Here is a 12,984-nt window from a genome sequence, read left to right as displayed (position 1 = left end):
TAACAGCATTTCCCACCTGAAAACAAGTATGTGACGGTGTGATGCTTGCTGCTCTTGGGGATGGTAGCCCAGGGACATGACAGATTTCAAATGTAGTATTCAAAGACACAACTTTCTTGGCATTGAAAGAAGGCGAAGGTGTGGGAGGAATGATCATAAGCTATTCAGACAGACAACACACAAAGGCGTTTTCTTCCCATGCTGCTTGACCTAGATAGGAGGCGACCCGCATGATGTGTCTTTAAGTGTCCTGGCAGTGGTGTGGGAAGAAAGGGAGGCTATTGAATGATCCATGTGCAACTATGACCCTGAAACAGTTCAACCTACTGAGTCTGCCACAACTCTCTCATGTTCACCAGCTGTAGCAATATGTGACACAGGCTGTCCTCTTTGTGAGTTTCTCTGTACTATCTTTAATATAATAACTTCAACTGTTTCCATGCTGGACAAGAAAATGCTTCTTCTTTTTCTACATAACTGGTCAGCAGGGCAGGGGGGGCAAAATTTGTGTGCAAAGCTACAGGAGATGACACAGATTTCTTAGCATTAGCCCACTAGACTTGCCTGTTTTGAGGGAACTGACTTAAAGCTGCTCTAATCAGTATTTCCACATTAACAATGGATGGAATCACTATGTGATATAAAAGATGTTGTTTTAGGTGACAAAGCTCTGTACGGCTTTTTAGCATCTTTAAGCTTATTGTTTAGTTTTTTCTGCTTGGATGTGGGAACATTTAAGTAAATATTAAAACATAATTCAAAGTGGTACATAGGCTTACTTTGATACCTCATAGGTAACAAAAATATAATGTTTCAGTCTCTGTTGCAAGCTGATCTCAGTATAAACAAAGCACATTGAAATTACACTTTAAATGAAATGAGGTTGACAGGAGGGGGCCCTCCTACACAGGAGTACATTCCAGGTGAAAAGCTGCTCCTCTGCAATAATGACTGTTGTTTCTAATTAAAATCATCCTGGAAAACCAAAATGGTGACATGTGCATCATATACATGTTATTTCAGATGATGTGCATGATGCATTTCAGATGTTTTTTTAAATATATATATTCTACAGCATTTTTAAAAGCAAGCCTATTCTCTTTGTCTTTACCTGCAGGTCAGACCACCTGTACGTATTCTTCATGCAGTGGAGTCCAGACATGTATGGTGAGGGGGTCAGGGGAATGGGACAAGAGCCTGGATTTATGGTTGTCAAGAAGAATGAGATGTCAGAAATAGCCAAGGACGAGCCCATCACTGACCTCAATGTCAAGGAATGGGAGGTAAGGTCTGCAAAGCTGAAACTGCTCACTCACCTCTTCTAAATGCACATGTTGTGTTGTCTCAAGGCTCACAGACATGGATTAAGTATAGTTCTCCACTATGGATTAATCCATTACCTGTGAAACCAGAATCTTCCCTGGTGTTTTCTTAAGTTTATTGTTGTTTGTTAAATCACCTGTTATATAATTGTGTTGATTTGCGTTCATTATGCAGTGCAAAGTGTAAGTGTATGGTGCTGATCTTGGTTTTTATTCCATCAGAACTGTGCTATCGTCAAGTTGTGTATTTTGTGTCTGTTTTTTTGCACTTGTGTGTACAACTACATAATTCTTGATTTGATTGTCAAACTTTTTTCTTTGACCTTTTCTATCACATGTAAGTTGTGTGAACACTTGCTTTGCTTGGAAATGTGCTTATCTGAACTTCCAACCAAAGTGTTTTGCATGTTTGTGTAATTGTTTACTCTTCTTAGTCAGTGTATTGTAGTTTCATCACATGTGTGACTCTCAATGGTGTGGGTCAGCATTTGGCAACTTTATTTTTGCTGAATGGCAAAAGGCTATCACCAACACAAGCTCCACATATGCAGACGATGCAGTCACTGACCGACTAAAGAGTTTTAACTGGTCATGAAATTCAGTATTGTCTGGAACTGACGTGGGTTCAATCTTTCTTCATGTTTTGCATTATTGTAGATTGACAGAATGTGGAAGTAAGACTAGGAAGCATGGACAGAGCTTGTCCATCTAGATTTATAGCACAACTAGAGCCCGCTGCTCCCCAAGTACAGCGTGGCTGGGTTATGGTCAAATAAGATTGTTTATTAGCCTCTGGATAATTAAAAAGGATGCGTTCACTGAATATAGAAATTGATACAATGGAATGAGTGGCCTGGATTTAAAATTGTATGTAAATGAATGATGTAGGAAACAAAGTGGAATGATTTGTTTGTCCCCAGACTTATGCAACAAAAAAAGGGGGCTACACAATCCATTACATTTGTAAATAGGAAGCTGCTGTTCTTGTTTTTCCTGCTGACAACAGATGGATTTGAACCCACACCTTTTATGGGTGTTTGAACTGTTTGCACTGGAAAATGCCCTTCATGGGCTTAGAGGTGTCACTATCCCTTTAAATCCGGTCGGTTGTGGGACGGGATCATCGTGTGTTCGACCAATAGGACGCCGGTTTACCTCCTGTCCCGTGTTGTTATTGGATTTCAGCGGTGTCACACAAACCAGAGGTTGTAGTGCCCCCACCAGAAAAACATGTTTCTATTTTAGTCTCGCGGGCTGCCAGGCTTCATACCTTCTCCGGCTGCGGGTCTCGGGCTTCACGGGGAGAACTTGACAGGATCTGTGATGTGACTCTCCAGCTTCAGCCTCGCTCAGAAAGCAAGACATGTTTTCTAGGAGGGCGAAGGACCAAGAGACACGGCTGACCCCAAAGTACACATGTGTATGTTCCTCCACGCTCACTTCATGTTTGCAGTCATGTATGTTCCTGTATGCTCTCTTGTTGTTGCTGTTGTTGTTAGCAAGCCATGCTACCTCGCTAGCGTAGCTAACTAGCCAGCTAGCCTTTAGCCGGTCCGGTGTAGCCCAGTGACTGGTGTGGAACACAGTCCGGATATTGTCCGTCAGTCAGGACAGTGGCACCTCTGCTCTTGCATGGCTCTTGGCACCGTGGGACAGCACAGGCTCTGACACTGAAAGTTCCCATGGCTGAGTGGCTGTTTTAAAACACGCAGCTCCCATAGTCGGGCACAAGTTTCTTAAACGTTAACTACATTAGCCCGTTTAGCTTATAGCTTGTTATAGCGAATCAGCCTCCTGTGCTGTGTGTCACTGTGGTAAACCCGCTGCTCTGATCTAAACATGTTGACCTCTTGCATGACATTGATCTCCTCTGATAACACTGAATCACATTGAAAAGTGTGTCTCTGCAGCCGGCTAGCAGGCTGTGCTAGCTTACCCGTTCACTTTTCAGGGGACAAATGTACTAAAGTGCCTTCAGCTGAAGCACAGATGCATTTTTAATGAGGGCTGTAGTTTAGCCTCTCTGCTGCATTATTGAGGGCTGTAAAGAGGCAGCTTGTTACCCAAAAAGTTATTTACACTATTGGCCACACGGTGAGTAAAAGAGAGCTTCAGCTGTTTCTTCAGTCAAAAGTAATTAAAAGTAGCTCATGACACGAGAGCACTAGTAAAGTAAAGTCCTCTGTTTTTAAGATCCACTATGTGTTGAAAGGTCCACCCGGCTGTTCAACTGTGTGTGTGTGTGGTTTTCCTTTATCTGCGTTTCAAGGCTTTAAATATCTTTCCTGTGCTGAGACACAGCGCACTGTTAAACGCCAACGTGTGTTCAGCAGCTCTGGGCGGAGTGCAACTCTGTTGGCCTGTAGCCATGCATAGTAGGTCATTGTGTTGGTTTGTCTGTGTTTTAGTTTACATGATTGTTGTTTCTGACAAACAGAGCGGTTTAAGTTTTGGCAAGTATTGTTGCATCAGCTGGACCTCTGCTCTTGTTGTTGTTGTGGTGGTTTGTTCCATCATTGAAAGTAAGTACTTTCTTTTCTTGTTTTTTTGCATTTGGGTTAAAAGCAAGGTTATTGATTCTGAAGATTTTCCCTGCAGCGTTGTTTCCATCCTTTGGTCTGGTTTGTTGAAAGATGGTTACTAAATAGGCATTCATCTAAAATCCAGTAAGTAGTTAGAGGAGCAAGTTTGAATGACGTAATGGCAGTAATATAAAACTTTTTACACAAACATGCAAAACAACCGAGTGCTCTAAAAAAGTCCACCCCCTCTTTTGTTAACCAAAGAAAACTCCTAAAAGACATTGAGTCATCTTTTCAATTTGTTTATTCAAACCTTTAACATCTACTTCCTGTGAGGAGTGTTACTGGAAATCACACTACTTAGTCCACATATTTCCTTTCAAAACCCGTGGTTCCTCCCCATGCGAAGAGCCAGCAGAGTTTTATGTTCCACCTGTTCCTGTCTTTGTACAACCAGGTAGTGTCTCTGACGGAGTACCACCGTCGGATTGATGCTCTAAACAGCGAAGATCTGCGGTCGCTCTGCAAACGTCTCCAGGTGCCCTGACCAGTCCTGTCTGCCCCCTCTCCCTGCTCTGCTGTCTGCACCAACATGGTCTCCTTTAGCAGCGCACCAACATCAAAAACACATTTTCCCATTGCTAAAAAGATTGAGTAGGTTTCATGAGTGTTTGAGCTCACAAGCCTATTCACAACTTTTTAAGCAGGCTAAATTGAGGATTACTCAAAATTCAATTTAGCCTTTTACTGAAAACCTTTTTATCATTTCATTACAGAAAAGTTGGCTTGTTTGGAGTGATGAGGTTCTCGAAAGGCACCAGCCTTATCTCCATGTGTCAGAATTTCCTTCATAGACCCACGTCATGATGTTTTAGTGTTTCGGACCCAAAATAGTAGCCTAGTTATTAACTAGTTATTACAGTTTGTGTTGACAAGATACAAATAATGTATGTAGTTTTTCTTAAAAAGACTGTGGCCTGTGTGAGCACCAAACAAGAAACAGGCAGGGTATTGAAGGACAAAGAGGTGGTATGTTGGTGAGAGGGTGGAAGTCAGACTCCCCTTACAGGGTGATGTTTTCCGAAGACAATGCTGATAGGCCCCATTTGAATGAGCACTGAAACATGAGAGCATCCCAGCCACCAGTGGCGAAGCGCTCCACAATCAGCCTCCGTTATCGAGAAAGATAAATAACCCAAACAGTCCGTTGGTCAGAGAAAATGTCAAACTGTGTAGTGCAAATTATTCATTGGCTTGATTTCCTATTCACTTTGCATAGTCTCCTCTCCCAGACAGTGTCTCTGCCTGCTCTCCCACTTCTGCCAAACCAGTCCTGGTCATCTGGGATTGGGAGAGTGGGAGGAAGATATTCAGCTGTCATCATCAAGTTGCTGGATAACCAGTGTGTTGCTAGAAAACACTGCATTTATTATTTTGTCGGGCAAATGGCTAGATTCCAAAGTTGAACCTTCTCTGCTTTTTATAGATCATCGTTAAAAACTGCATTTTGACCTACTCCAGTCCCACTCGAGATAATCTCAAACTATCCCAGCTTGATAATAGTTACTGCCGTAGATAACCAATAGTCTGATTGCAAAACGAAATCATAGATTGGTGACAGCTCACCGATAATTGAACCCATCCAGTACCAGTGCTCTCTGGGAGCCTAAGTTACACCACATATTGTTGGTACTTCGCAATGCAAATCTGACATGTATTTGTACTTGTAGATCACTACCAAGGAGGAGGTAAACTCCAAGCATGGCACGTCCATCAAGACAGAATTGGAGCCGGAAACGTTCAAACCCAACCTCAGAGAACCCAGTGATCTCCTGGAGGCCGACCAGATAGAGAAGGTACAGGCTGTTGTGCAAAACATGTTAAGATGCAGCCTTACACATGAAACATGGACAAATAACATGGAATCAAACCTTTAAGCATTAGAAAGGCAATACAAAAACCAAACCAACAATGAAATAATCTTTCTAACAATAATTGTTGTGTATCCAAAGACGCATAAAGCCATACAGGTCCAGTGTTGTACAGTAATAATTAAAAAACAATAAGTCACTTCTTTTACACAGAATACTGGTTCTTGTACTGGTAGTTGTATTTTGACTCAATCCCACAAACACAGTTTTTCTGCCACAAATACTGTCATGGTCCACCTAATGTGTATTAATCCTCTGCTGAAAGTAGTCCCCAACAAACTAACAACTTGTGTAAAATACTACAGTGCCCACCTGCTGTAGAAAATTACTTGGCAAATTATTTAGCAATCATTCACCAGAGAGAATCTTATTCATGAACAGATATCTCCTTTCATCAGGAGCGGAAACTAATAAACTATGGTTGGAAGGTTGTTCTGTGCTGAATTACAGAAAACAACTTGTGTTTAATTTATGATTCATGATTACAGTGGAGTGTATGTGCATAAACCTTTGATTAATTGTATGCTGAATTATTTAAAGTGGATATGGAATGGTAAGTAATTTAATTAAAAACAACGCCAGCATAAAGTCTCATAAATAATCAAAGGGAAAAAACAGCAAAACTCTGCCTGTGAGATAAACAGGAAACATATCAAACATTTTTAATTCACTAACCTTTGTTTTGGATTGAAGCTTGGTGTATGCCTTGCAGGCATTTCAGGCACACACACACCAGACACACACACACACACCTACACAAATTACAAATACACTTCAACATGAGTCCCACATGACATATTGACCAATAGTTTGCCAATACGCGGCTTCCTTTAATCACCCTGAAGACGGAGCTCAGTGCTCAGGCGCGGCTCACAGCTGAGCAGAGGTGAACCCAGTCGGGGCTCATCTCCTCGTGGCTTTGTTTCCCGCCTGCTGATTTCACGACAGCTTCTGCTCTACCACTGGAGGATGTGCTGAACCAACAAGAAAAGAACAGAGGGACTGGTGAATTATTGGAGAGCGGGTGTGTTTTAAGGCCTTTGTTTCATACAGCAGAAAATTGAGCTGCATAGTGTAAAAAGTTGTCGCTTTAATTCCATGTGTTAGTCAGTGTCGGTTTTATCTATCCATTAAAATGACGCATACACTGCACTGCTCCTCCAGCGCCTTTGTCAGCTTTATCTCCCTGTGAACCACAGCCACTGTTAATCCTTCAGTCTGTCAGCAGCAGAGCAGCAGGCTCTCTCAGGGAGTGCTGGACCTCTCTTTCTCTGGAGGCTGCTCTGTGTGTTTGGAGCCCTGTTACTCTTCTTTAAACGCCAGATGGTGTTAAAAGGTCACTGCAGATGTAATTGAGCATTGGTAGCTGTGGCCTTTTGGTTTTTCATTTCCCCCCTCTCTTTTTTTCTTCCTCCCTCCTTGCTTTTGAATTATTATTTCCCCTGTAGCTTGCCAGGAATCTCCCACCACGGACCATTGGGTATCCATGGACGCTGGCCTTTGGCACATCAAAGCATGGTATGAGCATTAAGTCACTGTACAGAGCCATGCAGGGCCAGGACACCCCAGTGCTCATGGTCATTAAAGACAGTGACGGCCAGGTAAGCAAAAACAAAAAGTCTGTTAGTGGACTGCAATATGAAACGTAATATTAAAAGTTTTGTTTTGTATTATCTCTCCTGCTAATTGAAGTTATTTAGAAAGTCTACATGAACAGTTGCTCTTGTTTCTCCAGGTATTTGGTGCGTTGGCATCCGAGCCCTTTAAAGTCAGTGATGGTTTTTATGGCACAGGAGAGACCTTCCTCTTCACCTTTAATCCAGAGTTTGAGGTGAGTTTCCTCCACGATTTGAACGTGTCAGCCTCTTGAGAAAAGTCAAGTGTCCCACTGTCCCTGTTTAATTTTAAATTTAGACATTAGAATGAGTTATTATATTTTGTTAATCTGCAGTGTACTTTATGCATCGCGTCAGGCTTTCACAGACTGCTTGACTAGCTGAGTCAGAGGCTCTGGACCTTCTCCAGAGGGGCTGAATGTGAGAACGCAAATATCTGAGTCAGGGGCTCCAGACTGAGTATCTCCTTACAGCCCCCTAGTAAAACCGCTGCATAGTCTCTGAGTGAGCCCATGTGAGAATACAGCAGGAGATCATGGAGATGTCAAGAGAGCGTTTGGTGATAAGGGCAGACACCGGTGTTGATGTGCTGTAAACAAACATGTGATCTCAGCAGCGGAATTTATGTGTTACATCCTGCCGCTGCCTGCTGCCCCACCACTTGCCTGAACGCCCCAGAGATTCCTGTGTTGTTGTGAATGCTTCTGATTGGAGAATCTCCTGCTGGCGTCTTCATGTGTGAAAGGCAAACTCCGCAGAAAGTCCAGAAACCATTGTGCAAACATTCTCCAGAATTCATGTCTGAAAGAGGCTCATGTTTCTTTGCTGTTTAGTTTAATTCTCATTAGGCCTACACTCATCAGGCTCCTCTCCAGCCGCAGCAGCCACTGCAAACTAATAATCTGCCGAGCACTAAAAGGCAGACAGAGCCGGTAAATTACAGGTGGACTAGCAAAACATTTAGCTGCAAAAGAGCCAAGTGGTTCTCTCTAAAATTAGAGTATTTGGTGATGACGTCAAATTAATGCTAATATTGCGCTGTGTGTTGGATGAGTAAATAAGCAACTATAGCAACTAGTATTGCATGGTCCACTCACTGATGACAGAAAGGTATTGCGGTACCCTGCTGTTACAGTACGCAATCCAGTTTATCGTTTGTTTATATTTTGGAACATTTGAAGCCCAGGGACACTTATTAGTATTAGGACTGCACCAATTCTACATCTGATTTTTCTTGTTGTACTACTAACAAGAATTTACCCCACAATAATAGTTTAAATGTTGCCACAACCGCAAACCAATTCTGCATATAGTCCGTTTTCAGACATGATAGACACAATAGATGCTAGACTTTTCACCTTCGCCTTTCACATATGAAGAACACAGCAGGAGATTGTCCGAGTCAGACGATTTAAAAACAATAGGAACATCTCCAGAGTGTTGAGGCGAGGTGGCGTTTGGGTGGAGCACGCAGGAGATATGAATTTCCACTACAGAATTCATGTGTTTTTGTTTATAGCACATCAACCCTTATCACCAGAAGCTCGCCAACTTAGTTGTTTATCCAAGTTGACATCTTTGTCTGTGTCTCCTATTTGTACGGCTCCTATTTTTCACCCTGAGATATCAGTATTCTTTTAGTTTTTTTCAGTTTGCGTCCATTGCATATTAGAAACGTCATCAACTCGATTACACGCTCACAGTGAACTTCTGCTCTTAATCCTGCTGTATTCTCACATGAGCTCACTCACATTATTTGGTGAATATGAGTGTGAGTGAATGAGTTTTAACTAGTGGGCTATGTCTGAAGACCTCTATCACAGAACTGATTCATCTGCTTAGAAATATGTGGGTGTAGCAGCCTGATGACAAGAGCTTTTCCATTGTTGTGAAAGTTGTAAATTATCACATGTTAAACCTGCATCCTCCCACTGAAGTAAAAAATGGGTGCATTCTGTTCTCTTCAGGATAAAGACTACTGGACAGGGAATATCAAATTTTGTCAACAATAAGTATGTCATGCAGTATTTTGTAATGCATGTTTTTTGTGTCTTCAATAGGTGTACAAATGGACAGGTGATAACATGTTCTTCATCAAGGGAGACATGGACTCCTTAGCATTTGGCGGAGGAAGGTGAGTCGACTTCTGAAGTGGAATAGAAATAAGTGTTTTCTCACTTTAATCGGGGAACGTAACACAGCAACACAAGTTTTTATTTCTCTGTCACTTAGGTGGATCATATGTGGTAACATTTAAATGTGATTTACAAAGACTATGTTTATGGAAGGGGGTATGTTGGTGCACTGGGAGTTTGAATGTCCTTCCCGTGTCTGCATGGATTTTCCCCGGTTTCCTCCCACTGTCCAAAGACATGCAGACTGAGGTTGGGTTAATTATAGACTCTAAAATTAGAGTGAATGCTTGTTTGTCTCTGTATGTCGGCCTTGCGATGGATTGATTAACGGACCCTTGAAGAAAACATGGGAAAATGTTAAAATGGGATCAGTACTTGAAAAGCTAAATTTAAGAAAACAGGTTTTGCAGCTACAGACAATAAGTATGTAGATTTAATTCAGCCGTGCATGCTCTAGTTTGGAGTAGACCACGTGGTAACTTAAACTCCTTGGTACCCCGAGATGACCTGATTCATGACTGCTTGTCATCTTCTCTTCCAGTGGTGAGTTTGGCCTGTGGCTGGATGGAGACCTCTACCACGGCAGAAGTCACTCCTGTAAAACATTTGGAAACCCCATGCTGTCTAAAAAGGAGGATTTCTATGTGCAGGACATAGAGATCTGGGCTTTTGAATAACAGGACAGTGCATCACAGGGAAAAAAACAAGTCCTGCAAAGGGCAAAGTGAGGAGTTCTCCTCCTTTAGAACAATGGCAATGTCCCAAACCTAACTGCACATCACCAGGGCTCCCCAGGCCGGAAGCCAGCTATCGGATGCTTGTTGTGCATTACTACTGCAGTTATTACGGAGCTTTTTTTCTTTGTGAAAAATTACCTTTGTGTGTATCTTGTTACAGCCTTGTGCAATGTCTTTGCAGAGCAGGGGGAGTGTGTAAACAGTGATGATGATGATGGTGAAAGGACTGTAAGATTAGGTTGTATCAGAGAGATGAAGAGAGGGAGACAGGGAAGATTCCACTAGGCCTTGAAGAGGAAAGGACCATCGGAGCTCCTCTTTCCTGAGAGGTGGCGAAGATGATGGCCGCTGAGGTTTGGGACTGCTGCGACACAAGAGAAAACTGCCCTACTGCTACAGATGGTGTATCTGAACTTTTTAAGAACCTCAAGGAATCCCGGCACCCTCTTGAAGCCCCTAGAACTATGTTCATTCGGTAGGATGTTAACTCACTGTGCTGTCAGCCTTGACGGAGAGAGACCCAGTTACAGGGGAGAGAAAAAGAAGGAGACACAAATCGATCACATTCCATTACTCTTGGTGATGGTGGAGTGTCAGTAAAGTTGTGATTTGTGTTAAAAACACCAATAAACAAAACGCATCAGCAGCAGGATACGATGACACTTAACTCAGAGAGGAGAGAGAATATTTACAGGGGGTTGGGGGCTAGTCTTTTTACAGTACAGTTTTGGGTTGTCTTCTGAGGCTAAACTTATAGAGTATCGTGTATTGTAGTCCTCCTGTTGTTCACTGTCATAGCACACCATCTGAAAGCACATAGCTATAATCAGATCACCCATCGTCGTAATGTTCTGTTCAGTGGGTGTACGTGTGAGTCCAGCTAACGGCGGCTCCTCCTGCAGGACGCTCGCCGTACTGTTCGTAGACAGTAACGTGTTGCAATAGATTTGTGGAATATGCAAATAACTGTCCTGTGACCTCAAATACCTGCAGGTCGTGGCACTTTTGCCGCCGCCTGTTGCTCTTTCAAGAGAGAAACTTGTAAAGCTTTTACGTCTTGATACACAATTGCTTTTCTGGGTATCATTTGAAAAGCCTGAGACGTGGTTAACTGTTTTACATGCCTATATGACAATTATATATTGGTATATATGATTATATATGGATCTATATAATCATATATATTTTTGCTGTTAAGTGTGACAGTGATCTATTTGTGCTGATATTTCAGCTGTTACAATATAATGTATATTACCTTGTAAATTAATGTTAAAATAGTAGATTTGTTCCTAAATATATATATATATAAATACATAATGCTATATAAATATATATATATATATATAATAAAGTGTGGATTGGTGGGTTGCTTCTAGCACTTTAATCTGGTGTAAAAGCGTTAAAACCAGGTTCTTAGATTCTCTTAGCAGTAGCTGTACAGTACTTTTTTTGTTTAGATCATTAAGATGTTAACTGTCAGTAGAAAGCTTGCTGCTACCAATATCAATAAGGGTATGCTCTAATGCTCTGTGTGTGTAAAGGAGGATTACTGTGAGGTAGGAGGGGAGGGCGGAATGTGGCGGAATGTGGCAAAAGGGTTCGGTTTCTCTCCTCATGTGGCTGTCAGGTGAGTCTCAGCAGGTACAGGTAGGTATGCAGGCAGACGGACCTCTGACAGGCAGATGATGGCGGGCGAAGGGAAGTGTGTACCGTACGTAACCCTCCCCCGACGAGCTTTCTTCCCCCCCATTCTGGTCTTCCACACCAGTATTTGTGTCCTTGTGGAGAGTCACAAAGAATAATATGGATAATTCTTCCAATTATTTCACCAGAATACAATGTATCAGTGATGTATAAATAACAATAAAGCTGAATTAATTGTTGTAACCTGGGATATGGTTGTTTGTGATGCTTTTTTCAACCTTTATTTGTTCAATATGTCCAGTAGAGTTGGACAGTGGCCCACAGAGTGTAGGTGTGTTAGCCATATGGAGTTTAGAGTGTTTGCCACAGGAGCGCATATTAAAAAATAATTTATACTTAAAAATGCATTACAATGCTCAAGCTAAAAGAAATGAAATCATCAATAATTTTGCCAATTAATAATTGGGATGCTCAGTTTATATAAATCTGAAAAACTTATTGTGGAATGGAATAAGATAGGCAGACGTAAGTTGATACACGTTACATATTAAAATGTGATTCATTTTATATGGAAAAGGTTGTTTAAAGCTGCCTGTGGCTGCAGAGTGAGCGGTGCAAAATCTGTCCTGAACACTAGTTTGAAAAGTAAAACAAAAAACGGATTGTGTGAAGTTAGAAGTGAATTTACCAGACCCCTTATATCTGAGACTAGTTTCTCCTGGTGTTTATGTTGCATTGTGGGTAATGTAGGCATCGGGTTTTACCAGTGAGAAAAATGTGCGAAATAACAAAGGTTGCTTTTGTTGAAAGCTCTTAAATGTGTTTCACAGGTTGACCTGTTTGTGAAGAGAACAAATTACATCTTAGTCATGTCCACTTCCAGCTGATCATGTGTGATACAAGACCTTAAGATGATATATTCTAGTGTGATTACTGCTCTGATCATTTAGCTTATTATTTATGAAAATATCAGTGGTCCTACAAATGTTTTGTTAAAATTAACCCAGATATAATTCTGATCCCAACAATTCCTCATGTTCAACTTTAAATTCTTCTGAATTTCAATGTCAAAGCTCA

The 12,984-nt window shown here is 41.7% G+C and overlaps 1 protein-coding gene across 9 annotated transcripts in view; it reads left to right on the top strand.

The window, feature by feature from the left end:
* oxr1a (oxidation resistance 1a) overlaps positions 1–12,157 on the top strand; it is a 157,115-nt gene extending 144,958 nt beyond the window's left edge. For 8 of the 9 annotated variants that reach the window (XM_035164303.2, XM_035164306.2, XM_035164307.2 and 5 more), the window contains 7 exons: positions 1,118–1,283; positions 4,302–4,382; positions 5,575–5,700; positions 7,224–7,376; positions 7,511–7,606; positions 9,452–9,525; positions 10,068–12,157. In XM_035164303.2, coding sequence (XP_035020194.1) covers positions 1,118–1,283; positions 4,302–4,382; positions 5,575–5,700; positions 7,224–7,376; positions 7,511–7,606; positions 9,452–9,525; positions 10,068–10,203 — 832 coding nt within the window. In that variant the 3' untranslated portion in view covers positions 10,204–12,157. The remainder of the gene's footprint in view (positions 1–1,117; positions 1,284–4,301; positions 4,383–5,574; positions 5,701–7,223; positions 7,377–7,510; positions 7,607–9,451; positions 9,526–10,067) is intronic. The other variant, XM_035164305.2, reaches the window with a different exon arrangement.
* The last annotated feature ends 827 nt before the right edge of the window (positions 12,158–12,984 follow it).

Source organism: Hippoglossus stenolepis, chromosome 8, assembly GCF_022539355.2.
Source record: "Hippoglossus stenolepis isolate QCI-W04-F060 chromosome 8, HSTE1.2, whole genome shotgun sequence".
Lineage (NCBI taxonomy): Eukaryota > Metazoa > Chordata > Actinopteri > Pleuronectiformes > Pleuronectidae > Hippoglossus > Hippoglossus stenolepis.
The sequence above is the reverse complement of the archived record's forward strand: the minus strand, read 5'-3'. Positions and strand labels throughout refer to the sequence as shown.